Genomic DNA, 27,474 nt, shown 5'->3' with positions numbered 1-27,474 from the left:
AAGATCATATCTTGAAAGCCAAAGTGGTTTCTGGCTCTCCATTTTTATGAGTAATTTAACTAGGTGCCCCTCCAAGACAAAATAAGAAGAACTTTGGGGCATGGCCGACAGAGATTGAATAGACGCGTTTATGTGGAGATCTGCAACTACTCCGTAATTAAGATGGTTTTACCTTGTATATGTAGGCTCCTCAGGGACACTTGTTTTATTTCATCCCCCCAGATGACAATATGGGGCACACGCACAAGAAGTTCCACCCACCAGAGAGTCCAAAAATGCCAGATATTAGACTCTCCTGAGAGGTCCTACAGAGCGAGGCCGATCAAGAGTCCAAGTCTGATAAAGGCTTGTTGCAATCGCTGAACGGAGATATAAAAAAAGCTGCTCCTGGACTTCCAGGTGTGGAAGACAGATCTTCAGGAAATATGATAAGTGCTAAAAATATCAACTTAAATATAAAAGTGCAGGCTGAAACACTGAATGTAAGGGATCCCCTCAACCTCTTACAAAGAAAAATCAGAAAAGATACTGAACACAATACAGGTTACGCCAAATACGAAGTCTAAAAAGTACAAAGTATGCTTAAAGGGACTCTCCAGTGCCAGGTCCCCTCTCCCTTCCACCCCCCATCCCCAAGTTGCTGAAGGGGTTAAAATCTCCCTGCAGGCAGACACTAGGACACCTATTGTGACCATGTGACCGCTCTGTTGAGTGATCACATGGCCCACGGGGTCCTAATTCGCCACCGGGAGACTGTCTGGGCTGCAGGCAGTCTCCCCACACCGATCGCTGCCGGGGGAACGACGGCGATCGGGTAAGTACATAATACCGTTGTGAAGGTTCAGGACTGTCAACGGTCCTGAACGGTAAAATACCGATGACGGTCCTGAACCGTCACCGGTCGCGAAGGGGTTAATACCTCTTGTGGTGAATGGGAGTAGTTGGGCATATTACCTTATATGGTGTTATAGGTGTGTCTGCAATACATTGCTTACACACTCCTCCTTCATGATGTCAAGATCTCTTTATGATGTCATTGAGACCAAGCCAACTGAACTATTTAACCTGTGCATACTGAGCGGTGACAGTGGTTACACGTAGTATTCAAAGCAAATAATTGTTTTCCAGTTTTCATCTATTTGAATCTATTTTTCAGCCATGGAGCAGGAAAAGGTGAGTTTTATTATTCTATTTTCACAAGCTATGTCTTAGTTATAAAGAAAATGGAAATTTAATTTGGCATGTGAGCGGAGGAACAAATACAGATGATTACATATTTTTCTTATATGTTTAATAGTTTAATATATGTGTAGGGTTTATAGGGAATAAAGAAATAGGGAGTGAAAATTCTAATCTCTCTTAATCAAACTGGGGTTCTCTATATCTTACACCAAAAAAGAACAAGTAACAAAAGGCGCTCAATACACGTCTACAATTTGTAAAATGCTGATACTTAAAAAACTTTAAAAGCTGCTCCCTTGTAAAGTGCAATAGCCCATAAAACACTCAAAAACGATAATATAGAAAAAAAGGGTGCGCTGTGCCTTTAAGACAAAAATTGTGCAATATTTTTAAAGATCAAATGTAAAATATTTGTGCTTGTAGTAATTCACAATGTTAGTATTGTGGGTGTGGTATTTTCTAATACACACGTGAAATACACAAAAGTGCAAATGTGCTGATATCACTGATATCACAGTGCTTGAGTGCAACACAAAATACAAATAAAAAACCTAAATACAATACCCAGCTGTATCTACCCTCGCTTGGGTTACTTCAGATCACTTGTGCATATGTATAAAAAGTAAACAGAAAAAATACATAGCGTGATACAGTAAAATACATTAGCATATGGAGACAATCTCTCTATGTGTACACTCACAAGTGAGGAGCAGATAAGCCTGTTCTCTATATCTTAACATAAAAGCAACTTATTCCCATTTTTTTCTGTATCCCATATCACAGCGAGCCCGTGATGAGGCAGCCCTCACGGTCACGGACATGGTGGAGGAAGTAAAGCTGCTGGAGGAAGAATGGGAAGTGCTTTCCACAAGAATTGCTGAACAAGAAGAAGACTTGAAAAAAATAGTGAGTGCTGCACTTTAGTTGATCTAGAATCAAACAGAATCCAGTGTGCATCAGTAGAATTCATTGTCCACACAGACACTATATGATTTATTAGTAGTTTAATATATATTTATAGGGTTTTATAAGGAGTAAAGACATGGAGAGAGAACATTTACTCCATCTCACTCCATAGAGAATGTTAATCAGATTGGGGTTTTTCTAGATTTCTTGACATTTAAGACTATTCTCCTAATTTCTATTTTTACTGTATGCCATATAACAGAAACAGCTCGAAGGTTCAGCCCTCCAGACGAAGGAGTGGGAAGCAGCAATGCTGATTAAATCATTGGAAGAGCTTCAACAGCAAAAGTTTGCTATGCAAGAAGCCGTCAGAACAATAGTGAGTGCCACACTTTAGTGGAACTAAAATCAAATAGAGCCCAATGTGCATCGACGGAATACATTGTAGATAAAGACACTAACTCCCTGTAATATTGTACCCTTGCATGCGTCCCTGTACAACTGTCACGACTACATACAAAACTATGTAACATCTTGGCCTCTGACCCCAGAACGTGCATGTGCATCATGTTCACGTGACCTTTGGAGGCAGAGCTACAAATGCCCGCGACCTAGTGGTCAGCGCCATTTTGAATCCCGCGTGTGGAGGGGACGGATGTCCCATCTGGTCAGCTCCTGGCTCGTTGCTGAACAGGTTATTCCTCCAACCTGTCAGCGTGGTCGCACCAATCGGGTGTGATCACGTGCAGCCGCGAGCCGGGGGTCATCACAAAAACAGTGTAGACACAGAACTCAACTTCATGTTACGCCTGTGTGTTTGTCTGTATATTGCCCTGTTTGCCCTCAGTCCATCTTTTTATTCTATATATATTTAATTCTCCATATATTTTACATGGGATGCAGATAATTTTTATTACCCCTAAGGTCTTATACTTAACCCCTTAAGGACACATGACATGTGTGACATGTCATGATTGCCTTTTATTCCAGAAGTTTGGTCCTTAAGGGGTTAAAGGACAACTATAGGCCCCAGCTCAATGAAGTGGTCTGGGTGCCAGGTCCCTCTAGTTTTAACCCTGCAGCTGAAAACATAGCAGTTTCAGAGAACCTGTTATGTTTCACTGGGGGTTAATCCAACCTCTAGTGTCTGTCTCACTGACAGCCGCTAGAGGCGCTTCTGCGATTCTCACTGTGAAAATCACACATTGAGTAATGCCTTTCTATGGGCGGTTCAAATGCGCGTGCAGCTCTGGCCGCGCATGCGCATTCAGATCTGACGTCGGCAGGGGGTGGAGAGTTCCCCGGAGCCCGGCACTGGAGAAAGGTAAGTGACTGACTAGGGGTTTTCAGCCCAGCGAGAGGGGTCCCTGAGGGTGGGGGGACCTAATGACTCTATAGGGGCAGGAAAACAAGTTTGTTTTCCTGGCACTATAGTGCTCTTTTAAGCAATTTGTGCATTTTATACTGTTTGTGCTCAACTGCAATATTAATTGTTCTTATTTATTGCACCAACACATCAAATATACAATTTTTTAAAGGATAAAATGGGATTTAACTTATTGTGTTGTATACATATATAAATTCTTATATATTTGTGCTCGGAATTTAATACGTAATGGATAGTATCTGAAAAGGCAAAGTTGGTTGGGTTGTGCAGAAACCAACGTACGATTGGGCCTGTAAATAAAAGAGGGGAAAAGAGAAGTTCAAGAAAATACATTTTTGCCTTTTTTTACATAACCAAGTTCCTGAAAGCTTGACGAAGCTCTTTTTCTGGTCATGGAATATATGTATGGTATATGGAGGAGTTCCATCGACCCAGTCTCTTGATGATGTGGACCGGGGTGTTTGTGCTAGAGGCTGATGAAGCGGCTCCTATGCGGAAGGAGTGCCCGGAGAATGAAGCCGGATTGTAACCTAGTTTGGATAGTAGTGTTCTGACGTGTGCCGTGAATTTAGCCGTGGTGAGCGGGTGCCCTTGTAGTAATAAGAGCGGAGAGTCTGGTAATTGCGCGTGATGGGTTGACCGTAGGTGGTCTAGCGCCTTGACCGGACACCAGGCGTTATCGGTAGGAAAGAGAGGAATGATGGTGGGGTGTTGTGAGTGATTAGTTTTAGTTGATGGGAGCGTAAGTACGTAATGATCTTCTACCTTTGTGAGGTGTGAGGGACCTGTAGTGTGTCAAGAGAACTTATAACAAGGGGTAACCCTTTAAGATTCAAAAATGAGCACTGAAGTGATCCAAGGACATTAAGTCCAAAGGACAGGTTTGCACATGAATATATACAGTTAAAATAAATTTTTTTTTAAAGAACATAAGTAACCATCACAAAAAGGTGCCAAACTAAAAAGTGCAGTGTAAATAAAATGTTAAAATAATCATGGAGCCTGACGCGCATTTCGGCGTTACTTAAGCGCCTTCATCTCAGGCATGCCTTAGACGAAGGCGTTTTAGTAGCGCCAAAGCGCGCGTCAGGCTCCATGATTATTTTTTTATTTTATTTACAAAGCACTTTTAAATGTGGCACCTTTTTGTGATGGTTAGAGGACTTATAGAGCATACCTAAAGGGACTACTGTCTATGATGGGGGTTTTTTTTAGGGCATGCTTAGCAGGAAGGATATTATCAAGTGACATTTCTTTATGGCTATTTAGTGTACAGTCTATATTATATTCATATATTCAGCTAGCAACTTATGAGTTAGTATGCATACTACAGGCTATTGTACTTAGCTGTTTATATTTTTCACTATTTAGGTGGACACTACATTTTCGTATAGCCCTCATTTTATTCCTTCAGATGATGACCTTGAAGTCATTTATACAATTAGTTTAGCGACGGATCATCTGTTTATACTTCAGTCTCCTGTTACATGTATGCAGATTTTTTTAGTACAATAACTGCGAGATATATTGTTTTAACATTTTAACAAGAGCAGGTGTGTACAATCTGACAGATCTTAGGAACTGGCAACAAGAGGCTACATAGTCTAATTTGCTGGTGCACTCACATCTAGCACTACAGACTGGCTTCATTGAAAGTGATACATATTTTCTATTTTTTCACTATCTGGCGGTTAGATGTGGTGTGTTTATTTTACTTTGATATTTATGTTCTTTAACCCCTTAAGGACCAAACTTCTGAAACAAAAGGGAATCATGACATGTCACACATGTCGTGTCCTTAAGGGGTTAATACAACGTGATTTTAACTGTGTATATTCATTTGCAAACCTAGAGAACTTTATGGTGTCCTCTGGACTTAATGTCCTTGGATCACTTCAGTGTTCATTTATATGTATATACAGGGCCGGATTAAGAGCACAGTGGGCCTGGTGCTGACAATTATGATGGGCCTAATTACGGAATCTTATCGACCAAAAATACTAAAACAGTCATACCTCCCAAGCGTCATGTATCTGATGGAGATGGTACTGGAGGGAAACTCATAGGATGCAGCTATAAGAAAACACATACTCTATGCTAATCTCTCTCTAATTTATGCTTTCATCTTTCAAGTAAATTCATACCCCCTAACAGCAGTGTCCAGTGAAGCAGGAAGTCAATGGGCGGGGTAAAAGGGTGTGCCACTGGCGCGAATCACGTGACCGGACCCGCCAAAAGGGGTAAACGTGCCCAAAAAGGGGGCATGTTTGTCCAAAGAATTGGAAGGTCAGCCTGGCATGAATGCATGTCAGGCTGCCAGCCAATCATGCAGGCTGTCCAACTAAGGGCATACTATGCAGGCAGCATTCTGAGCTTGACATAAATGCGTCTAATGATGCACTCACTCCATGCTTTCTAAGGACTGTCCCCTAGCACTCGCTGGTCCACTTGTCTCCTTACCTTCTTACTAGCAGGCAGAAATTCCTGAGACAGAGAAAATGTGTATGTAGTGAGTGTAGAAGAAAGGGGACATGCCACAGTGTTAGAGAGACCAACGTCTGCATTACCTAAACTAATTTTGTCAGCCAGTCCACACAAGTTTTGTTCCCACACATCCCTCTTAAGCTTCCGAACTTAAAGGGACACTATAGTCACCAGAACAACTACAGCTTATTGTATTTGTTCTGGTAAGTAGAATGATTCCATTCAGGCTTTCTGCAGTAAACACTGTCTTTTCAGAGATGGCTGGCCGCTCCTTAGATGGCTGCTAGAGGTGCTTCCTGGGGCAGTACTGCCTAGTGTGCAGCACTGCCACTCAGTGTCTCCACCCTCTGCATGCAGACACTGAACTTTCCTCATAGAGATACATTGATTCAATTTATCTTTATGAGGAGATGCTGATTGGCCAGGGCTATGTTGGACTTGCGCCGGCTCTGCCTCTGATCTGCCTAGTTCTAGACAGTCTCAGCCAATCCTATGGGGAAGTATTGTAATTTGCTCAGACCACCACTTCTGATGATGTCAGCAGACAGTCAGTTCAGAGGCAGAGCCAGCAGCTGCAGTCTTGAATACAAGTAATATTTTACTATATTTAGGGAGGCAAGAAGGGGCCAGGATGGTGCTTTTAACATAATAGGGTCAGAAATACATGATTGTGTTCCTGACCCTATAGTGCTCCTTTAAGCAAGAGTATGTGAAGAGTAGTTAAGGTTGCCACCTTTCTTGGAAAAAAATACCAGCATTAATCATTTGTATAATTAGTTATGCATTACATCACATGATGTAAATCACAAGGAGTGACATCAGAGAAATTCTGTAAAATCACCAACAAACTACTCACAGTTGGATTCTGCTGTATAGATGGATTGCTCCCAGTGTCTCCTTGGCTCCGAGTGTCTCAGTCTCGCAAGTCACCCAGTGTCTGTGTCCCTATGTATCACAGTGTCAGTGTCCCCATGTCTCCCAGTCCCCTAGTCTCCCAGTGTCTCCATTTCTCCCAGTTTCCCAATGTCTCAGTGTGTCCCCGAGAGACATGGGGACACTGAGAGACATGGGGAAACTGGGAGATATGGGGACACTGAGACATTTAGGGAAACTGGGAGAAATGGGGACACTGAGACACTAGGGACACAGACACTGGGAGACATGGGGACACTGAAACATTTGGGGACACTAAGACACTAGGGACAAAGAAACATGAGAACACAGACACTGGGAGACTAGGGGACACTGTGACATGGGGACACTGGGAGACATGGGGACATAGTGTCTCCGTGTCCCAATGTCTAAGTGTCTCCCAATGTCCCTATGTCTCACAGTGTCCCAATGTGTCTCAGCGTCCCCATGTGTCTCAGCGTCCCCATGTGTCTCAGCATCCCCATGTGTCTCAGCGTCCCCATGTGTCTCAGCGTCCCCATGTTTTCCAGTGTCCTCAAGTGTCTGTGTTCCCAGGTCTCCCAGTGTCTGTCTCCCCATGTGTCCTAGTGTCTCAGTGTCCCCTAGTGTGTGTCCCCTAGTGTCTCAGTGTCTCCATATGTCCCCATGTGCCTCAGTGTCCCCATATGTCCCCTAGTGTCTGTGTCCCCTAGTGTCTGTGCCCCCATATGTCCCCTAGTGTTTGTGTCCCCATATGTCCCCTAGTGTCTGTGTCCCCTAGTGTGTCTGTGTCCCCTAGTGTCTCAGTGTCCCCTAGTGTCTCAGTGTCCCCATGTTTCCCTGCTGCCTTTCCCTCCCCCCCATCCCTCACTTACCTGAGCTGTAGAGCTGCTGTCTGGACTCTGTGCTGTGTTGCTGCTCCCCCACAGATCAGTGAGTAGTAGAGAGAGGCAGGGATATGCTGTAACTTCCTATCCCTGCCTCTCTCCACATACAGTGACCCCTGCTGGCCGGTGCTGGTATTGCAGAGTAATCTACATTTATTCTGCAAAAAATACGTGCATTTGTATTTCCGGTATTACTGCAATACCGGCATGGCCAGGCAGCCTCAAATACCGGCTGTGCCAGTAAAATACCAGTCAGGTGGCAAACCCAAGAGTAGTGTGTGTAGTTTTTTTTTTTTAAATGGGCCTATTCCATGGGCCTGGGCCTGGAGCTGCAGCTCCATCAGCCCCTATGTTAATCCGGCCCTGTGTATATATATATATATATATATATATATATATATATATATATATATATATATATATATATATATATATATATATATATATGTATGTAAAACACACACACAGAAAAAAAGTTTTTCTAATAATCAGTGAAGCTTAAGAAAAGTAATTTAAAATAAATTATTTGTTCTGATTTACTGAGTACATACAATGTCTAAAATGTAAGTTTATTTCTGGTAGTTACAGGTCACAAAATACAAGGATTAAAATAAAATGTCAATGTGGAGTGATATTAGAAGTTGCTTTGTTTGTGTAGTAAGTTTAATAGCTATAACAGAAAAAAAGAATTGCCACACAAAAGTATATAATTACAGAAATTAGACATCATAGGGTATTTATATAAGGGAATTTTGACACTTTTCACATAGCCTTTTCACCTTCAATGTCACGACTGCTAGTGTAGTCCAGCACGCAGAACAATGTAACATCTACATAGACAGAACAGAAAAATATAGAACATAAACCGTTCCTTAGAATGGCCGGATTAATACGTTAAAGACAGAGAATGGTCAAATGATAGCCGAGGTCAAGAAAGCCAGAAATACACGATCCCGTAAATAAGTCAAGTCAGGGAAACCAGAAATCAGAAAAGTCAGGGATAGCCAAGGTCAATACACCAGGAATATCAAACACAGGACAAGAAAACGCACTCTCGTGAACCAGGAACGGAAACCACGACAAGGCAATGACGTAAGGAACTTCAGGGATTTAAATATCCCTCCTTTGGCTGTGATTGGTCAAAGGTTGATCTCTGACCCCAGAACGTGCGTGTGCGTCGATGTTGTGATGTCACACGCACGTTCATGTGACCCTGGGGAGCGTAGCTATAATTGGGCGCGACCGCGTGGTCGGCGCCATTTTGCTTTAGGGCAGGCGGCCAATAAGATCCAGCAGTGCAGCTCCCGTGGGCCGTGACTGTACCCTCCACTCGAAGATCGCCCACCGGGTGGGAAGGAGCCGGCTTGTTATTTATTTTATTATTTATTTATAAAATATTTTACAAGGAAAGATACATTGAGATTTCTCTCGTTTTCCAGTATGTCCTGTGTCCTAAAAAGCTAGGGAAGCGGTTGTGAAACGACCGAACAAGACGGGGAGCATGGATAATATCAGCAGGAACCCAGCTACGTTCCTCTGGGCCGTACCCCTTCCAGTCTACTAAATAAGACAAAACACCTCTAGAAATTTTGGAATCCAATATAGAGCGAACTTCATATTCCTCCTGTCCACCAACCACCAGAGGCGGAGGAGGAGTTACCAGTTTTGTGTACCGATTACAAGTGAGAGGCTTCAACAGAGATACATGGAACGTGTTAGCAATTCTCATGTGTACAGGGAGGGCCAATGAATATGTCACAAGATTAATGTGACGAAGGACACGGTAAGGCCCTATGTATCGAGGAGCCAGGTTCATGGAAGAAACTTGTAGTTTAATATGACGTGTGGAAAGCCAGATCCTGTCCCCTACTTGATAGACAGGATTGGCACCACGCCGCTTTTCAGCCTGGACTTTAGTACGTTTAGAGACTGACTGCAATGCTTCATGCACTGAAACCCAAGTGTCTTGGACAGAGGCTAAATGGATGTCCAAGGCAGGAATATCAGTGCCAGTCAATTCAGAAGGCAATACAGTGGGGTGATAACCATTATTTACAAAAAAGGGACTAAGACTAGAGGATTCGTGAGTCGCATTGTTTCTGGCAAATTCAGCCATGGGCAAGAGCTCAGACCAGTTCGACTGATTGGCATCAATAAAGCCACGCAAATAAGACTCTAAGGTCTGGTTGGCTCTCTCTGCTGCCCCATTGGTCTGAGGGTGATACAAAGAGGAAAAATAGTTCTATGCCCAACTGTTTACAAAAACACGCCTAAATCTAGAAATAAATTGGGTACCTCTGTCAGAAACAATGTTTTTCGGTACCCCATGTAGCCTAAAGATTTCCCGCAAGAATATTTGGACAAGATCCTGAGAAGATGGCAATTTCTTGATAGGTATTAAGTGCGCCATCTTGGAGGATCTATCCACAACCATAAAGATAGTGTTATACCCATTGGAATTAGGGAGATCCACAATGAAATCCATTGCTAGATGGGTCCATGGAGCATCTTTTATCGGAAGTTGCTGTAACAACGCAGGAGGAGACTTACGAGGGACCTTAGAAACTGCACATATTCGACATGCCCCCACTTAGTCCATGACATCACCTCTAAGTGTTGGCCACCAGAACTTTCTAGCTATGGCTGAGAGGGTTTTGTGTATCCCAGGATGTACGGCTGTCAAGTTGTCATTGGAATAACTCAAGCACTATAGTCCTTAATGATGGCGAAATGAACAGTTTGTTAGGTGGTCTCTCCGCAGGTGCCTGAGTTTGATTTGCTATTATGGCACATAGGAGTGGAGAAGACACTTCCGCAACTGTCATAGAAACTAGACACTCGGGGGGGTACAATCGGGAATACCTCCAGTTTGGGAACCTCATCTGTCTCAAACTGTCTGGACAGCGCATCTGCCTTTGTGTTCTTAGTGCCAGGTCTATACATAATAACAAAATTGAAGCGGGAAAGGAAGAGTGACCATCTAGCCTGTCTGAAGGACAATCTCTTAGCGTCCCCGCTATAAGCCAAGTTCTTGTGATCAGTGAAAATCAGGAGCGGCTCTTTGGAACCTTCTAAGAGATGCTTCTATTCCTTGAGAGTGAGAATAATGGCCAATAACTCCCTATTCCCGATGTCATAGTTTTTCTCAGCAGCAGTCAGTTTTCTAGAGAAAAACCCACAGGGATGTAAAGGTACATCAGGACTCTCTCATTGAGACAGAACTGCCCCTACTCCTGTCTCTGAAGCATCCACTTCCAACATAAAAGGTTTAGCAGGATCGGGATGTGTTAAAACAGGTGCTGAAGCAAATAAAGATTTTAATTTACCAAATGCCTCTTTTGCTTCCTTGGGCCAAGAATTACAGTTAGCTCCTTTTCTGGTAAGGTTGGTGATAGGAGCTATCACAGATGAGAAACCTTTAATGAATTTGCGGTAGTAGTTTGCAAATCCAATAAAGTGTTGTATGGCTCTAAGGCCTTTGGGTAACGCCCACTGCAATACTGCCTCAGGTTTGCGTGGGTCCATCTTAAAACCAGAGGGGGATATAACATACCCAAGAAATTGTATTACGGTCTGGTCAAACTGGCCCTTTTCTACCTTGCAGTATAAGCCATTATCCAGCAGGGTTTTTAACACTGTTTTCACATGTTCAAGATGAGTACGCAGGTCTGGAGAATAGATGAGAATATCATCTAGGTACATCAACACGAACGTGTGGAGGTATTCTCTGAGGACATCATTTATAAAATCCTGGAATGCTGCTGGGGCGTTGCACAAACCAAACGACATGACCAGGTACTCATAATGTCCCATTCTGGTATTGAACGCTGTCTTCCACTCATGTCCCTCCTTAATTCTGACTAAGTTAAAAGCGCTCCTAAGGTTGAGTTTGGTAAATACTCTAGCACCCTTGAGCCTGTCGAACAGTTCAGAAATAAGGGGGATTGGGTAGGCGTTCTTAATAGTTATTTTATTAAGACCCGTATAGTCAATGCAAGGGCATAGGTCGCCTTCTTTTTAAGAGACGAAGAAGAACAAAGCCCTAGATGGAGAAGAGGATCTCCGTATGTGGCCCTTCCTTAGAGCATCCTTTATATACTCTTCCAAACAGAGGGTTTCTTGAGGAGACAGCGCATAAACTCCCCCTTAATTAATCAGATTAATAGCACAGTCATAGGGTCTATGCAGTGGTAATACCTCTGACTGAACTTTATTAAAAACCTCTTTTACTTCCAGATATTGAGGTGGAATCTCTGTGGTTAAGGGAGGTGCAGTAGGTACATTGATGGTGCCAACACGTTGTGGCATAAGGTTTTTACAATGACCCTTGCAATCCTCTCCCCAACCCTCAATCTCTCCTTTAATCCAATCTAGACAAGGGTTGTGTCTCTGGAGCCAAGGGAAACCTAGCATCACAGGTCAGAAAGGGTAAGAAATAATTTGAAAAACCATTTCCTCAGAATGTAGAATATAGTTGTCTGGTATGCCTATTGCAACACACAGGGATCAGGGAGTCTGACTATCGGTGAATTTGCTCAAAACTGGATAGAAACAGGAGTTCACCAAAAACCTGTCTAAAAGTGCAATAGTAAAACTGACAACCTGAATTGGTGTAAATGTTCCAGGAGCTGATCCACCTAAAATGGCTTTTGTGTTATATCACCAATAGGATTGCATTGAAATTAATATTGCTAAACACGAACCAAAACAAAATCAAGTACTATAGAAAAAAGTGCAGCAGTGGTGTGTGGTGTGTACACCTTTAAATCTGCTACAGGCGGGGGGCGGGGCCTGACCGGGGAGCTGAGCAGACACGCTTTCAGCGAGCTCCCGAGTCTGGGCCCGATTTTCGGCGAAAAACGGAGGATACCTTACCCGATCCGGCCCCTCCACTACGGCAACCGGCATTATGCAAACCAGGGCACAGATTGACACCTTTCAAGCCGGAGAACACGCTGTTAATCCGGGCCGAGAACCTGGGGCCTACAACGCATGGCGGATGGGAGAGACGGCCGCTCTCCCGACCCGCCAAAACCAGCGGCACCTGCAGCATCGGGCCTCTCAACTCCCCCCCCCAGGACCAGTGGGGGTTATCCTGGTCCACACAAGCATGTACCCGAAGCCTGATTTAAATATAAGAAGTGAGATCAACAGAGAATGCAAAACGAGAAACCAAATGACTGCACCTAAAATGGCGACATCGGGCCCAACCAATGAACAAGCCTCCACCCAGCCTCTACACGAGCGGCTAGACACACTGTTTAACCGGTTCTGGAAGATGTTAAATGAGCGGATGGCACACCACAACTTTAAACGCATGGCAGAGGTGAGGCAGCCCCAAACTGCGAAGCAGAGAAGGCAGACCCCGGGAACAACCGCCACGCACCGACGGGCGGTACGCCAGTCCGGGCAGGGGAATGTCGGGAGACTCCCTCCCATACACCGACCACACCGCCGGAGGGCCGCCCGCCGCAGGCGGCGGATGACCACCAGGACCCTCCACAGCGCCCACCATGGGAAAGACCCGGCCCCGAGAGGCAACCGTGTCTGTGGTTCCAAGGTGCCAACCCCACACTATGCCCGGAAGAAGGGTGAAGCCCCCTACATCGACCACCTCCACTCCTCGCTGACCCACCTGCTGACGCTGTCGGCAACCCTTCCCAGAGGGAACCAGTGCGACTCACGCCTACTCGGACACGCATGCAGAACCGCCAGAACGGGCATCGGGTGAGGTGATCCGGATTCCAGCAGACTGCGGCCCACAGCCAATAATCAAGCCCGCGGCACAGCAAACACAGTCGGACCTACTGAACTATGGACTTTAAAGCGAGACACTCACCATGGTACACTGACCCGGCCGTAAGAGACTCATATCATATCCCTCCCAGGGGAACGCACTCAAAGGCCGATCAGTGATGTCTCACATTTCCTTAATCACTCACTGATGTTACTAATTCCTTTATTCCACTACTGTTCTCGTTATGTATCTTTACTGACGCACTAACAGATTAACCAGTCCAACTACACGATAGTAAGGTTTTACCACAGCTATTATATACACACTAGCAGATCTCTACATCGAATGTGGCCTTCTCATCTTAATTCTGCCCTGTCCCCCGCCACTTAGCAGATATAGCTCCTACTTAGTGGCAGCTAGGAAAGTATATTGTCAGCTATCCACGTATTGTCATGCCTCTTGTTATACACTCCAGACTTACTGTGTTAGCTATTATATACTGAGTGCTTACTGTGCTACCACTACCGCTACCATAATACGAAGCCAGTCCCCACTTGAGACATACCTCTTAAAGCTACTGCCTCGCCGTGGCAACCAGCGACATAGTTTGAGAGTATATACTGTTGTTCTCCTCTTATGATGTTATCACCTTATCACTTTAATGCTATCTCAACTAGTCTGTTCACATAGTACCACATGAGACAGCATCACTATGCATACCTAGCCAGACAACCCTGAGTTACTTGAACATGAAAAGCCTGTATATTAATTGCCTGTTTAACTACACATGTCGGCCTCAATTAGACACTTCTTGCTCTAGCAACTAGTCCTAGACATGTTTGTTTATCTTGCTCACTGTTTAACTTTAATCTGTTCAGGATTCTCGCTTACCAAGCTGTATTAATAATTTACCTTGTTTACTATGTGTCACCTAACTTACCTGAAACGCTGTGTTTATTCATGTTATACAAAAAAAAGAAAACTATGGCAGTCCTTCTTAGGAGTGTAACACAAATCATCTTGTACGCATCCACGTATGTTACCCCTATGTACCTCCTTTCTATATTCTGTACCCCATACACATATGCCATAATAAAAGAAAGATTTACAAAAATCTGCTACAGGCAGAATAAATGGAGTATACACCAAATACTATACTTTATAGGTAAAGTTGTGAACCATATATGATAGAGATATAGTATATGGAACTATTCTCTATAATGTGATGGAATTAAGTCACCTGACTTTGTAACATAATACAACCATATATGGTGCATATATCTTCCAATCTGCTATAGACAGACAGAATGAAGTATACACCTATATAATATACTTTATAGTAAAAAGATGTAAACCATATATGATGTAGGAATACAGTATTTGGAACTGCTTCCTATATTGCAATAAAATCAGGTATCGCTTTAAAATTAGAAACCACTTATTAAAAGACTGGATATAAAAAGATGGTTTTAAATAACAAGAAGTTTATTAGTATAAAGGATATATATATTAAAATGTTAAAATATATATAAAAATGCAAGCCAGGAACGATGTGCAAAAATGTTACCAGCAAAGTAGTAGTCCTTGTTTGAAATTTGCCACAGGGACCGGCTAGGATGGATATGGATACTATGTATCACCGTTGGTTTCTCTAGCGGTCGGCTGTCAGTGAGGTTAGCGTGCGTCTCAGACCTCACTCTGAGAGATGAACGCCGTAAGCCGATCGGTCCCCAATTCGTTGAATAGGTTACTATTATTATTTCGAATGGTTCTCCCTTTACATATTTTTTCACTATCTATTCTGTATTCCATATCTATTTTTTCTTTCTCTCTTATATCTATTCATAGTTTTAGAATTTTCGGAGATGCTCTTTATAACGATCTTCTTGACTATTAATTATATTGGAATCAACTTAGGGATAACAGGAAAGATAATCTTATTTTACCATTTTCCTATGAGACTAAGGATACACTGTACAACTAGTTTAACAAGAATATTGTCACTGTGTAAAGTGAGACTAAGGATACACTGTACAACTAGTTTAACAAGAATATTGTCACTGTGTAAACAAAACAAGGCAATTTGATGATAACACAGTCACCACGTATCTAGCAGACGATGTACTATAATACCATGCCACAAATCAATTTACGCATAATCAATTTGCGCATTTACATTATTTATTTAAAGATGTAGTCATATACACTCAGATACACATAAAAATATATTAAAATATATTTATATTTATCATGTATAATATATCATATCAGGTTATATTACAAATATGTATTTGTCCATTCCCAATCAAGTATGTACATATTGGATTTATATCATATTACTAGATCATTTTGCAATTTAACAACAAATATCCATATGTGTGCATCATTAATTGTCTTCTGAACTGCTTTTTGGATTATTTTTAACTGTTATTATTTTTAACTGTTTTTATTCATCTCTCTTTCCCCCCTTTTTTATGTATCTTGCACGGCACTGAATTCAACTAAACAATGAAATTTATGAGTTTTCGTACATATATTATAATGCAATTCCTTTGTATAATTATATTTGTCTTATTTGTACCTTTATCTATATTTATATTTTATTTCCTATATAACACAAGAATTATTGTTTAAACATGTTATTATAAAGTGCAATAATATGTCATTTTCATACATCTGAATCATAACTGTTATACAACTTTTAATAATTAAATTTGTAACTATTAATTTTTATTATCTCCTCTCATACAATTGTATACTATATCCCTGTGTAATATGCTAATTTTTTGAAACCACCGTGACTAGACTTATTAGTGCTACAATTTACAACTTGATTGTATAAATGATCTGTTATATGCAACAATTGTAACCTATCATCAATTAACTGGATACATATTTAAATCATTACCGAACTACCAAGCTCTATTCTATCTCTGAAGAAGTGGGGCTGACACCCACGAAACGCGTTCGATTGAAGTAAATCAAGCAGGATACTGATGCAGTCTGTAGATCCAGCAGTAAGAACCTATCTGTGCCAAAACGCCTTACACGAATTGGGGACCGATCAGCATACGGCGTTCATCTCTCAGAGTGAGGTCTGAGACGCACGCCAACCTCACTGACAGCCGACCGCTAGAGAAACGGTGATACATAGTATCCATATCCATCCTAGCCGGTCCCTGTGGCAAATTTCAAACAAGGACTACTACTTTGCTGGTAACATTTTTGCACATCGTTCCTGGCTTGCATTTTTATATATATTTTAACATTTTAATATATATATATATATATCCTTTATACTAATAAACTTCTTGTTATTTAAAACCATCTTTTTATATCCAGTCTTTTAATAAGTGGTTTCTAATTTTAAAGCGATACCTGATTTTATTGCACTATAGGAAGCAGTTCCAAATACTGTATTCCTACATCATATATGGTTTACATCTTTTTACTATAAAGTATATTATATAGGTGTATACTTCATTCTGTCTGTCTATAGCAGATTGGAAGATACATGCACCATATATGGTTGTATTATGTTACAAAGTCAGGTGACTTAATTCCATCACATTATAGAGAATAGTTCCATATACTATATCTCTATCATATATGGTTCACAACTTTACCTATAAAGTATAGTATTTGGTGTATACTCCATTTATTCTGCCTGTAGCAGATTTAAAGGTGTACACACCACACACCACTGCTGCACTTTTTTCTATAGTACTTGATTTTGTTTTGGTTCGTGTTTAGCAATATTAATTTCAATGCAATCCTATTGGTGATATAACACAAAAGCCATTTTAGGTGGATCAGCTCCTGGAACATTTACACCAATTCAGGTTGTCAGTTTCAGAATGTAGAATGCCTACTGAGACAGTGATGGGTAATGTCTCCTGAGTGATGAGAGGTTGGTTAAGGGGTCTCCCATCAATGTCCTCAACTGCAATTGGTCTATCTCTCTGCCATAGTGACAAGTGATGTTTGGCAGAGAATTCTCTATCAAGGAAATTCTCAGCTGCCCCAGAGTCGATCATGGCCTCACACTGAATAGTAGTTCTTTACAGTGCAGGGTAAGTTTCACAAGAAAATGGGTCTTAGTCAATTTGGGGGACATATACATCACACCTAAGGTCGGTCCCCGAACATACCTTAGGTGCGCAGGTTTTCCGGACGGACCGGACATGAGACCCTTAGATGTCCCTTCTTCCCACAATAAAGACACAACCCTTCATTTCGTCTGTGCTGTCTCTCTGCCTCCGTCAGCTTAGTTATACCCAATTGCATGGGTTCAGCCTCTGGAAGCGGAGCAGGGTTAGCTACCACTGGATTGGAAAAATGAGGGGCTATCGATAGGTTAGCACGTCCTGTGCGTTGCTTGTATCTCTATCTCTTAATCTATTATCAATGTCAATCATATAGGCTACGAATACATTAAGATTGACAAATTGACAAAAAGATCCCTTGCGGCGGTCTCATCTTGAATATTCTCAGCTAAACCCTCTTAAAAGACGGCAAACAGACCACTGTTAGTCCAGTCCATCTCAGAGGCTAAGGTCCTAAATTCTATAGCGTAGTCAGCCATGGAACGATTGCCTTGCTTAATTCTCATAAAGGCTTTGGCTGCATTCTTCTCTCTTCCCATAGGTTCAAAGGTTGCTTTGAATTCAGTCAAGAACTTGCTGTAATTACAAGCAATGGATTTGCCACTCTCCCATAAAGGGTTGGCCCAAGTTAATGCCTTACCAGTTAGCTGATTCATACGATAGCCAATCTTTGACCTATCTGTTGGGAAGGAGCCAGGAGAAGCTTCAAAGTGATATTCAATATGATTAAGGAAACCCCTAAACTCTTTGGGATCACCTCCAAAACGAGGAGGAGTAGAAAGAGTTATGGATGGAGGCTTGTACACTACAGGTACAGGTGGGGGAGCTACCGGTTGTACCGGAGGCACTTCGAGATATGCTGTATCAAAAACAGGGCAAGAAAGCGCACTCTCGGGAACCAGGAACGGAAACCACGACAGGGCAATGACCTAGGGAACTTCAGGGATTTAAATATCCCTCATTTGTCTGTGATTGGTCAGAGGGTGACCTCTGACCCCAGAATGTGGGTGTGTGTCGACGTCCGTTCCTGTGACCCTGCGGGGGCGGGGCTATAAATGGCTGCGACTGCGTGGTCGGCGCCATTTTGCTTTAGGGCAGATGGCCAGTAAGATCCGCTGGAGCGGCTTCTGACTCGCCGCTGAGTAGGTAAGCTCAGTTCATTGGCGCGGTTGTGCCGATCGTGAGTGACCGCACCTTGCGTCAAGCCGCGGGCCATGACATTCAATCTCCTCTAAATATTATATTCAAATGGTGTTTTTGTTTTTTGACATATAACAAGGTATTTTTAATGTGTATTTCATAAAACTCCATATTGTGTTAAGCAACATCTGTGTATGTCTTTGCCACTATCTTGTGAAGCTACAATGCCATTTAAGAGACCAGGCTATTTCAGTTTTTATAGTTAGATTTGTCATAGATGAATTTGATGCACCTATGTCTCATTTGGGGGCATTACAGCAGTTTGCTGTTCAAATAACCCACAAAGGCCTACTATTTGTGAAAATCGACACCCCAGGGTAACTCAGAACTAGATGGAGGAAGGTGGATCAGAAGTCCCAGTAACACTGTAATCACTTCGACTGACTGTTACAGCGATCACATGGTCTGGGACATCGCCATTTGCTGCTTCAACCTCGGCAATCTGGCAATAATTTTACTACATGACGTAAATTTTCCATCATCTGTCCTTAAGTGTAGGACTCACATGATGGAAACTTTCAGTGTAATGTAACAAAGGGGTTAATTGTTGATCATGGATATGTTTAATAGGCTTTTAAAAATAAATTTCAAACTAGTTGAATTTTTTCACTTTGACATGTAGATTGAAAAAATTCGGGTGATGCTGAAAGAGGCAGGCCTTAGCACAGATATATCCGGAGAAGACCAAATCAGAGACAAAGGGGGAGAGAAATATCAAGTCCGGGAGGTAAGAATGCTAACACTATACCATATTAGTTATACATATGGTTCAGAGTTTTAAGAACTTTAATGTAAGTAAATAAGATGATATCTTCCTCTTCAGGCATCTTTGGATCTCAGAACAACTGATATGAACAGCGGCAGTGATCCCTCCTCAACAGGGGCCGTGCAGGATACTTCCAGCGGCAGTGACAGTAATCAATCATTCACAGGGACTGTGCAGGATCATTCCAGTGGCAGTGATCAATCATCAATAGGGGCCGTGCACTATAACTACAGCGGCAGTGATCAATCATCAATAGGGGCTATGCACTATAACTACAGCGCAGTAATCAGTTATCAACAGCGGCCGTGCACTATTCGGAAACCTGATGCAAAAGCTTAATAAAAGAGTCACGTTGCCATTGTCTGATTTGAGTGTTGCCATTTCTGATCTGTTTTAATGTTAACCCTATTCAATGCACCACATTAGTTATACACACATCAAGGCACTATAACTGAATTATAAAAATAAAAATGACTGCACACAAAGCTAGCGCCACAGCGCTAGGTAGCGTGCACCAGAGGCGGTTCTAAACTTCATGAGGCTTTTGGCGAAACTCAAACATGAGGCCTCACTAACCAAAAAGTGAAAAAAATAGAGTTGCAATACATGCACACTGTCACATTTACACATTGATGCACAGTTTACCTGTGTATGTGCCTGAGAATGTGTCTTACAGAGAGTATCCTTGTGTGTGTGAATGTATGTGAGCACGTTTGCATTTTTGTCTGGGACGGTATGTGTATGGGGTAGCTGCTTGAAGTGTGTTGTGTGTATGGGGGGACTGCCAGTAGCCTTCGTGCATTGTGTTTATTGCAAACAGGGCCGGCCTTAGGGGTGTGCGAGCTGTGCGGCCGCACAGGGCGCCATGTAGCAGGGGGCGCCGTGCGGCCGCACAGCCGATTTAAAAAAAAAAAAAAAAATTTTTTTTTTTTTTTTTAAATTTGCAGCGGGGGCGGAGCTTACCGTGCGGCGGGGGCGGAGCTAAAAGCGCCGGAAAACTGCTGCAGGGGAAGCAGGAAGGAGTCCCTGCTTCCCCACCAAACAGTCACCAGGAGCTGCACTGCCTCCACAATTAACTCCACAGGTAACTGTGTGATTGTCAGGTGAGTGTGACTCTCTGCCTATGTGTATGACTGTCTGCCTCTGTGTGTGTGTGTGTTACTGGCTGTGTGTGTGTGTTACTGTCTGTGTGTGTGTGTGTATGACTGTCTGCCTCTGTGTGTCTGTGTGTATGACTGTCTGCCTCTGTGTGTATGTCTGTGTGTATGACTGTCTGCCTCTGTGTGTATGACTATCTGCCTGTGTGTGTGTGTGTGTGTGTGTGTGTGTGTATATGACTGTCTGCCACTGTGTGTCTGTGTGTATTACTGTCTGCCACTGTGTGTCTGTGTGTATTACTGTCTGCCTCTGTGTGTTTGTCTGTGTGTATTACTGTCTGCCTCTGTGTGTGTGACTATCTGCCTGTGTGTTTGTCTGTGTGTGTGTGTGTGTGTGTGTATGACTGTGTGTGTGTGTGTGTGTGTATGACTGTCTGCGTGTGTGTGTGTATGACTGTCTGCGTGTGTGTGTGTGTGTGTGTATGACTGTCTGCATGTGTGTGTATGACTGTGTGTGTGTGTGTATGACTGTCTGCGTGTGTGTGTGTGTATGACTGTCTGCGTGTGTGTGTGTGTGTGTGTGTGTGTGTATGACTGTCTGCCACTGTGTGTCTGTGTGTATATGACTGTCTGCCACTGTGTGTCTGTGTGTATTACTGTCTGTCTCTGTGTGTTTGTCTGTGTGTATTACTGTCTGCCTCTGTGTGTGTGACTGTGTATGACTGCCTCTGTGTGTATGACTGTCTGCCTCTGTGTGTATGACTGTCTGCCTCTGTGTGTCTGTGTGTATGACTGTCTGCGTGTGTGTGTGTGTGTGTATGACTGTCTGCCTCTGTGTGTATGACTGTGTGTGTGTCTGTGTGTATTACTGTCTGTGTGTGTCTGTGTGTATGACTGACTGTCTGCCTGTGTGTGTCTGTGTGTATGTCTGCCTGTGTGTGTCTGCCTGTGTGTGTGTGTATGACTATCTGCTTGTGTGTGTGTGTGGATGTCTTCCTGTGTGTGTGTGTGGATGTCTTCCTGTGTGTGTATGGCCGTCTGACTCTGTGTGTGTGTGTGTCACATACAACCAATACACGCATATCACACACTGTTAATATACCCATTACAAATATCACACATAGCATACATATCACACACAGTCATCACACGTACTATTAGATACACAGACAACACAAACATAACAGCATACATGGATGACGGGGGGGGGGGGGCGCTGTGAAGATTTTTCGCACAGGGCGTCTAAATGCCTAAGGCCGGCCCTGATTGCAAAACTATGTTTCCTGACTGTGTGTGTATAATAAATGTCTTCAGCTGGTTACTGTGACAAGGTAAAGGGGTACCAGTGGCAGAGAGAGTGTGGCAGGGCGAAGGGGCTAAGTGGACAGGGTGGGGGTGGCAAGGGTTATGAGAGAGAATGAGGGACAGGGAGTATGACATGGTTTGATGAGGGAGTGTGACAGGACAATTGAGGCATGGTAGAAGGGACGAGTGTGACAGGATTAAGGGGGGTTAATGTGACAGGGTGAGTGTGGCAAAGTGAGGAGAGGTGAGTTTGTAGGGGGTGAGATTAACAGGATTAGAAGTGGTTATTGTGAGTGTGGATGCATGAAGAGGCTGACAGTGTGTGGGGGGTGATGACAGTGTAGGAAGGGGTGACAATGTGTGGGGAGGTGACAGTGTGAGGGGATGCTAAGTGTGTCTGGGGAGGCTGTGTGTGTGAGGGGGATGATCCTGTGTGTGAGAGGGTGATGATGTGAGGGTGATGGTGTGAGAGAGGGAGAGGGGTGATGGTGAGAGGGAGGGAGGGGGGTGATTGTGAGAGAGAGGGAGGCTGTCTTTGCAGGCTGGGAGTTGCTGGCTGCACTCTGTGCTGCTCCCCTGCGGATTCAGTCAGGAGAGAGAAGCAGGGATAAAACTGGAGACCCCCCACCCCCATTTTTTATGACTACTATTTTGATTTTTCTTGACTACCAATTTATGTATAAAAATACTCTTAATTTTATAACATGACAGGAGGCTTCGTATTTGCTTAAGTCTCTCTTTACTAGAACTCCACAGCAGCACAGAAAAACAACCAATCAGAAAAAAGTTAGGTACTATAAAACTCCCCTCCCCATGCATCATTTCCTCTTTCTTTGCTGCTCCGCATCAGTACAGGTCAGAGTACCACTGCCTCCTGCTTATAGGGGTGGCTTTGGGTTTTGTTATCTTTTATTAGGATTTATTTTTGGTGTCAATATATATTTACTTATTTTGTCATCTGTACTTAGTTACTTATTTTATATCATATACTTTCTCCTTACTGTATGTTTACAGGATATATTTTGGGTTTTACTATATATCTCTGTTATATATCTCCTCTGCTTATGTGGTTAGGTGTATGGTATTTAGATGTATTTTTTGTCATTATTGGGATTCCCCCCCTCTCTACCCCACTCTCCTTGTCCCGCCATTTCCCTCGGGCTGCTTGCTCTTTCGGGGTTTTTTCAGGTGACTAGCCTCGGGCTGTCTCCTGATTCCCCGGAGCCCATTTCTGACTCTCCGGCACCCAAGGTACTCGCGGTCGGACGCGAGTACCCGGCGGCCGCTCCGCTCATCCACGTGGCCGCCCGCTCGCCACATGGCCGCCCGCCGCACTCCACTTCTTCTGAGAGCCGCGGGCAGCCGACTAGGTAGAGGAGAGTGCGCCTACTTGCGACCCCTCCTCCGTCCGCGGTGGTCGGATCGCGGCTACTTGTTACCCAGCTGGGACCCCCCAGGGGAATACTTCAGTTTGCCATTGTTACCTGTGATGGCTGTACGCTTACTTACTGTGTTGTCTCACATGTTCTGTGAGTCTTAGGGCTTTTTGCACGTCAGTTTTTCTAAATCTTTATGACAGTTTTATGCAGGTCTTACTGTGAGTTTTATTGGCAATACATAGGTCAGATTGCTGTGTGTGCTAACAGTGTATATCAAGAGTTAGGTTTGCTGACTCAGATTGCTGGGAGTTTTAGTGGCAATACATATGTCAGATTGCTGTGCGTGCTAACGGTGTATATCAAGAGTTAGGTTTGCTGACTCAGATTGCTGGGAGTTTTAGTGGCAATACATATGTCAGATTGCTGTGCGTGCTAACGGTGTGTATCAAGAGTTAGCTTTGCTGACTCAGACTGCTGTGAGTTTTTGCTGTCCATTACTGACAGTGTATATCAGAGATTAGGTTTTACTGACAGTGTATATCACAGAAGCTGTGCACTTTACTGGCAGTGTATATCACGGATTGCTGTGAGGTTTGCTGACAGAGTATATCACAGTAGCGCTCAGTGTATCTTATACTCTTGGACATGATAGTCCCTGGCACAACTTCCGCTTATACACAATACGGCTGGACTACCACTAATTGCCTGCTGGGGACTGCCTGTCCCGGTTCAAGTTATTCACACGGCATTACGCTGTCTAAATGGGTTGGTGCCTAGGGGTCCTATGTCACAGGATGCTCTGAGGATCTACTAGGTTTAGGGATCTCTTCACGAACTCAGAGGTCCCCATTACTCATTCTATACCCATTGAACCGCACTGCGGAATTGGATGGCACTATATAAATAACATAATCATCACAATATGGTAATAATGCACAACCCAAGATTGGCCTGCTATGTCTGTGCCCCATTGATTGGCCTGCTACGTCTGTGCCCATTAGAACGGCCTGCTACGTCTGTGCCCATTAGAACGGCCTGCTATGTCTGTGCCCTTTAGAACGGCCTGCTATGTCTGTGCCGATAAGAATGGCCTGCTATGTCTGTGCCCAAGAGTATGGCCAGCTATGTCTGTGCCCATAAGAATGGCCTGCTATGTCTGTGCCCATAAGAATGGCCTGCTATGTCTGTGCCCATAAGAACGGCCTGCTATGTCTGTGCCCATAAGAACAGCCTGCTATGTCTGTGCCCATAAGAACAGCCTACTATGTCTGTGCCCATAGGAACGGCCTGCTGTGTCTGTGCCCATAAGAATGGCCTGCCATGTCTGTGCCCATAAGAATGGCCTGCCATGTCTGTGCCCATAAGAATGGCCTGCTATGTCTGTGCCCATAAGAACGGCCTGCTATGTCTGCGCCCATAAGAACGTCCGGCTATGTTTGTGCCCATAAGAACGGCCTGCTATGTCTGTGCCCATAAGAACAGCCTACTATGTCTGTGCCCATTAAAAAAAGCCTGCTATGTCGGTGCCTACTTGAATGGCCTGCTATGTCTGTGACTATTTGCTTGGCTAACCTTTCTGTGTCCATTCGTTTGCCCTGCTGGGCCTCTGCCCTACTGGCGGGCCTACACTATTGGTACCGAACCTCTTTTGGCCGCAGGCCTGGGGTAATATCACTGAGGAAATCCCAGTGCCCCCCAGTGATATGGAAATAGGCAGGTGTCCAGACAAACACCATTGCCATAGTGTTCAAGAGGACACCAGTATACGGCCATCTGAATATGGTGGGAAGGGTGACGGCCCTAAACCTCATGCCTGAAGGGCAAAGTTTCTTATGAAGACCCCGGACACATCCACGGTTTACTCCAAACCAGGAGAAGGCGGTGTTTTTTCCTTGTCTTTACCAGCTACTCCATATCTCCTCCCGGACTCCTTATAGGTTCAGTAGTTTTTTCCTGCGTTGGGTTAGCTCCTGACCCTGTCCAGTGGGACTTACCTTTCTTACCTTCCGGCCTGCTGTTTGCCTTCTATCCGGATAGAGTTGGTGTATTTTCTCTTATCTACATTAATTGTTGCTTTTTTGTTTTTTCATGACTTCCTTTTCCCTTTCGCTCGGGTCGTCGTGAGGCCTGACTTGACCTCCTCCAACCTCTCGGGCACTCGTGGATTGCGGAGAACGTCTCCTGCTTTCCTCAGGCTACCAACGGTCTACCTGGACCCCGCGCGCGCACGGGATCCGGTTAGTCGGTTGATAGTTTTTTCCACCGTTGTTTCCGAAGATTGCCCTCAGCCTTATGCTGACATTAATAATTGGTGTGCCCTACAGTTTGGTCACCCTGAATCTCTAGGGACTCTAGTTTGCACCACGGGAGGGTGCGGCCCTCCATCACCTCGATCCGAGTATATTTATTTTCAGGAACAGAGGGCAAACCCTCTCATACAGAACCGGATACTGATTTGTTATTAGAGGGCGCAGCCCCTCACTCGTCCTCAACCAGATTCTGGGCTGGATACAGAGGACAGGTTGGGAGGACCCATTATCATAGAGAGAACCGGTCACGGATTTAGACTCTGCTGTTGGTTACTAACGGGCGCGACCCGCTCAGGCTAGCAGCCGGACGCTCTCATGGTATGCGATCACAGTAGTAGAGAGCGCGGCTCTCTCATACACTCGACGCTCTACAGTACCGGCCATCTGTTCATCACACAGGCTTGTACCTGTGCAAGACATTGATGACTACCTAGAGGGGCGTCCCTCCTGCGTTCAATTAGAGCTGACATGCACGCTACTGACTTCGTTCTAGAGGACTGCCTGGTCATGCAAGAATTGCATGTTTAGATTAGATCCCTCTATTCTATCTCCTGTAATGGATCTACTGGATCCGGACCGCTGTAAAACACGCAAGAAATACTCAGAGGTATAACGGGGGGAGTCTCCCACTTATTTACACACTCTCCTGGAGATGGTACGGCTAACGGATGGCCCTCCGGTATTATGAGAGTGCAGGTTTTTTTTTACATATTCTGCACCATTTGATACAGATATTGCTTTCTGTTTTGGATATCCAGACCATTACGAACAAACTGCGCAGACAGTTTCTCCCATGTCAAGATGTCAGGAGATACGGAGACCTTCATGGAGCAAACGGGCACTGCCTTGCTCGGGTAACAAGATTATGGAAGGCCTATTACCCGGTCTGAAGGTAAAACCGTACGTATGGATCACATGGTAAGACCGGAAACCCCGGTTGTCTTGACTTCCCCGGTCATTATGATCTTGGGATAGATGGCAGGACTGCCCCATCTCCTCGGAGCGCATACCTGGTGAACATGGTTCGGAGATAGAGGACCCTCCGTCTATGCTCTATTTATCCCTCACGGGAGCCGTTTTGTTGGATTCGCGCTAACCTATTTTTCAACTACCGTCGAGGAGACCTCCGAGACTTTATGGAGGTACCTGGTGTGCCCCGACTCCTACACAGACATCTTTCACTCTTGGACGAGGGCATTTCTGGATAGAAATCTGCGTTCCGGTTTGCTTTTCCCATTCCTTTGAAGATTTCTGGGATTCATTATTCCCGGAGTAGTCGACCACCGTTTCCTCCACACAAGTTCAGTTCGGATCCCTGAATGGACGTCCTTTGGAGTCTTTTCTCTACTGCGTCTGAGGATTACACAGTCCATTTGGAATATTGGTATCACTTAGAATACGGCTGGTCTGGCCACACTCTTGCCTGCATTATGAATTTATCCTCGGATGAGACATCTCACCGGGTAGGACAGGAAGGAACGGAAGATCCTCCTCAGTTTTCTATTGCGATTTTGGTGGCGGACTTAGGCGCATTCCTTGAGATTGGAGATCTACCTGCAAGGCCGCATCGCCGAATGACCCTGGCACGTTCGGAGGAGCCGCCTTACGGATCATGAGTTGAGACATGGTGGCAGTTTCTTCTCACGACCCGAGATTGACCTTCGATATTATACGACTACAGGAATATGGCTAATAGGTCAGCTTGCCAGCTCATGTACCGACTGCTAGGGAACAGGTCGCAACACCACGTACAATGGATTTACCAGCGGATGGTGCTTTTTTCCGTATTGGAGATGCTTCGTCGGCTGGCATCTTCTTTGATCCATCTGCTGTCATTT

General features: G+C 44.1%; 1 protein-coding gene across 1 annotated transcript; it reads left to right on the top strand.

Annotated features, from left to right (window-relative positions):
* The first annotated feature begins 1,158 nt into the window (after positions 1-1,158).
* LOC134609317 (uncharacterized) lies at positions 1,159-19,885 on the top strand. The gene is made up of 5 exons (XM_063452996.1): positions 1,159-1,173; positions 1,966-2,088; positions 2,351-2,467; positions 19,403-19,507; positions 19,604-19,885. Exons 1-5 carry the CDS (start codon positions 1,159-1,161, stop codon positions 19,883-19,885), a joined length of 642 nt encoding a protein of 213 aa, XP_063309066.1.
* Positions 19,886-27,474: the final 7,589 nt, after the last annotated feature.

This window comes from Pelobates fuscus, chromosome 4 (genome assembly GCF_036172605.1).
Source record: "Pelobates fuscus isolate aPelFus1 chromosome 4, aPelFus1.pri, whole genome shotgun sequence".
NCBI classification, from domain to species: Eukaryota; Metazoa; Chordata; class Amphibia; order Anura; family Pelobatidae; genus Pelobates; species Pelobates fuscus.
This window is presented reverse-complemented; position numbering and strand designations above follow the sequence as displayed.

Excerpts from the sequence above, each read along its gene's own strand:
- LOC134609317 (XM_063452996.1), top strand. Across the intron at positions 2,089-2,350 it reads AAGAAGACTTGAAAAAAATA|AAACAGCTCGAAGGTTCAGC; the intron begins GTGAGTGCTGCA and ends GCCATATAACAG. Across the intron at positions 19,508-19,603 it reads AGAAATATCAAGTCCGGGAG|GCATCTTTGGATCTCAGAAC; the intron begins GTAAGAATGCTA and ends CTTCCTCTTCAG.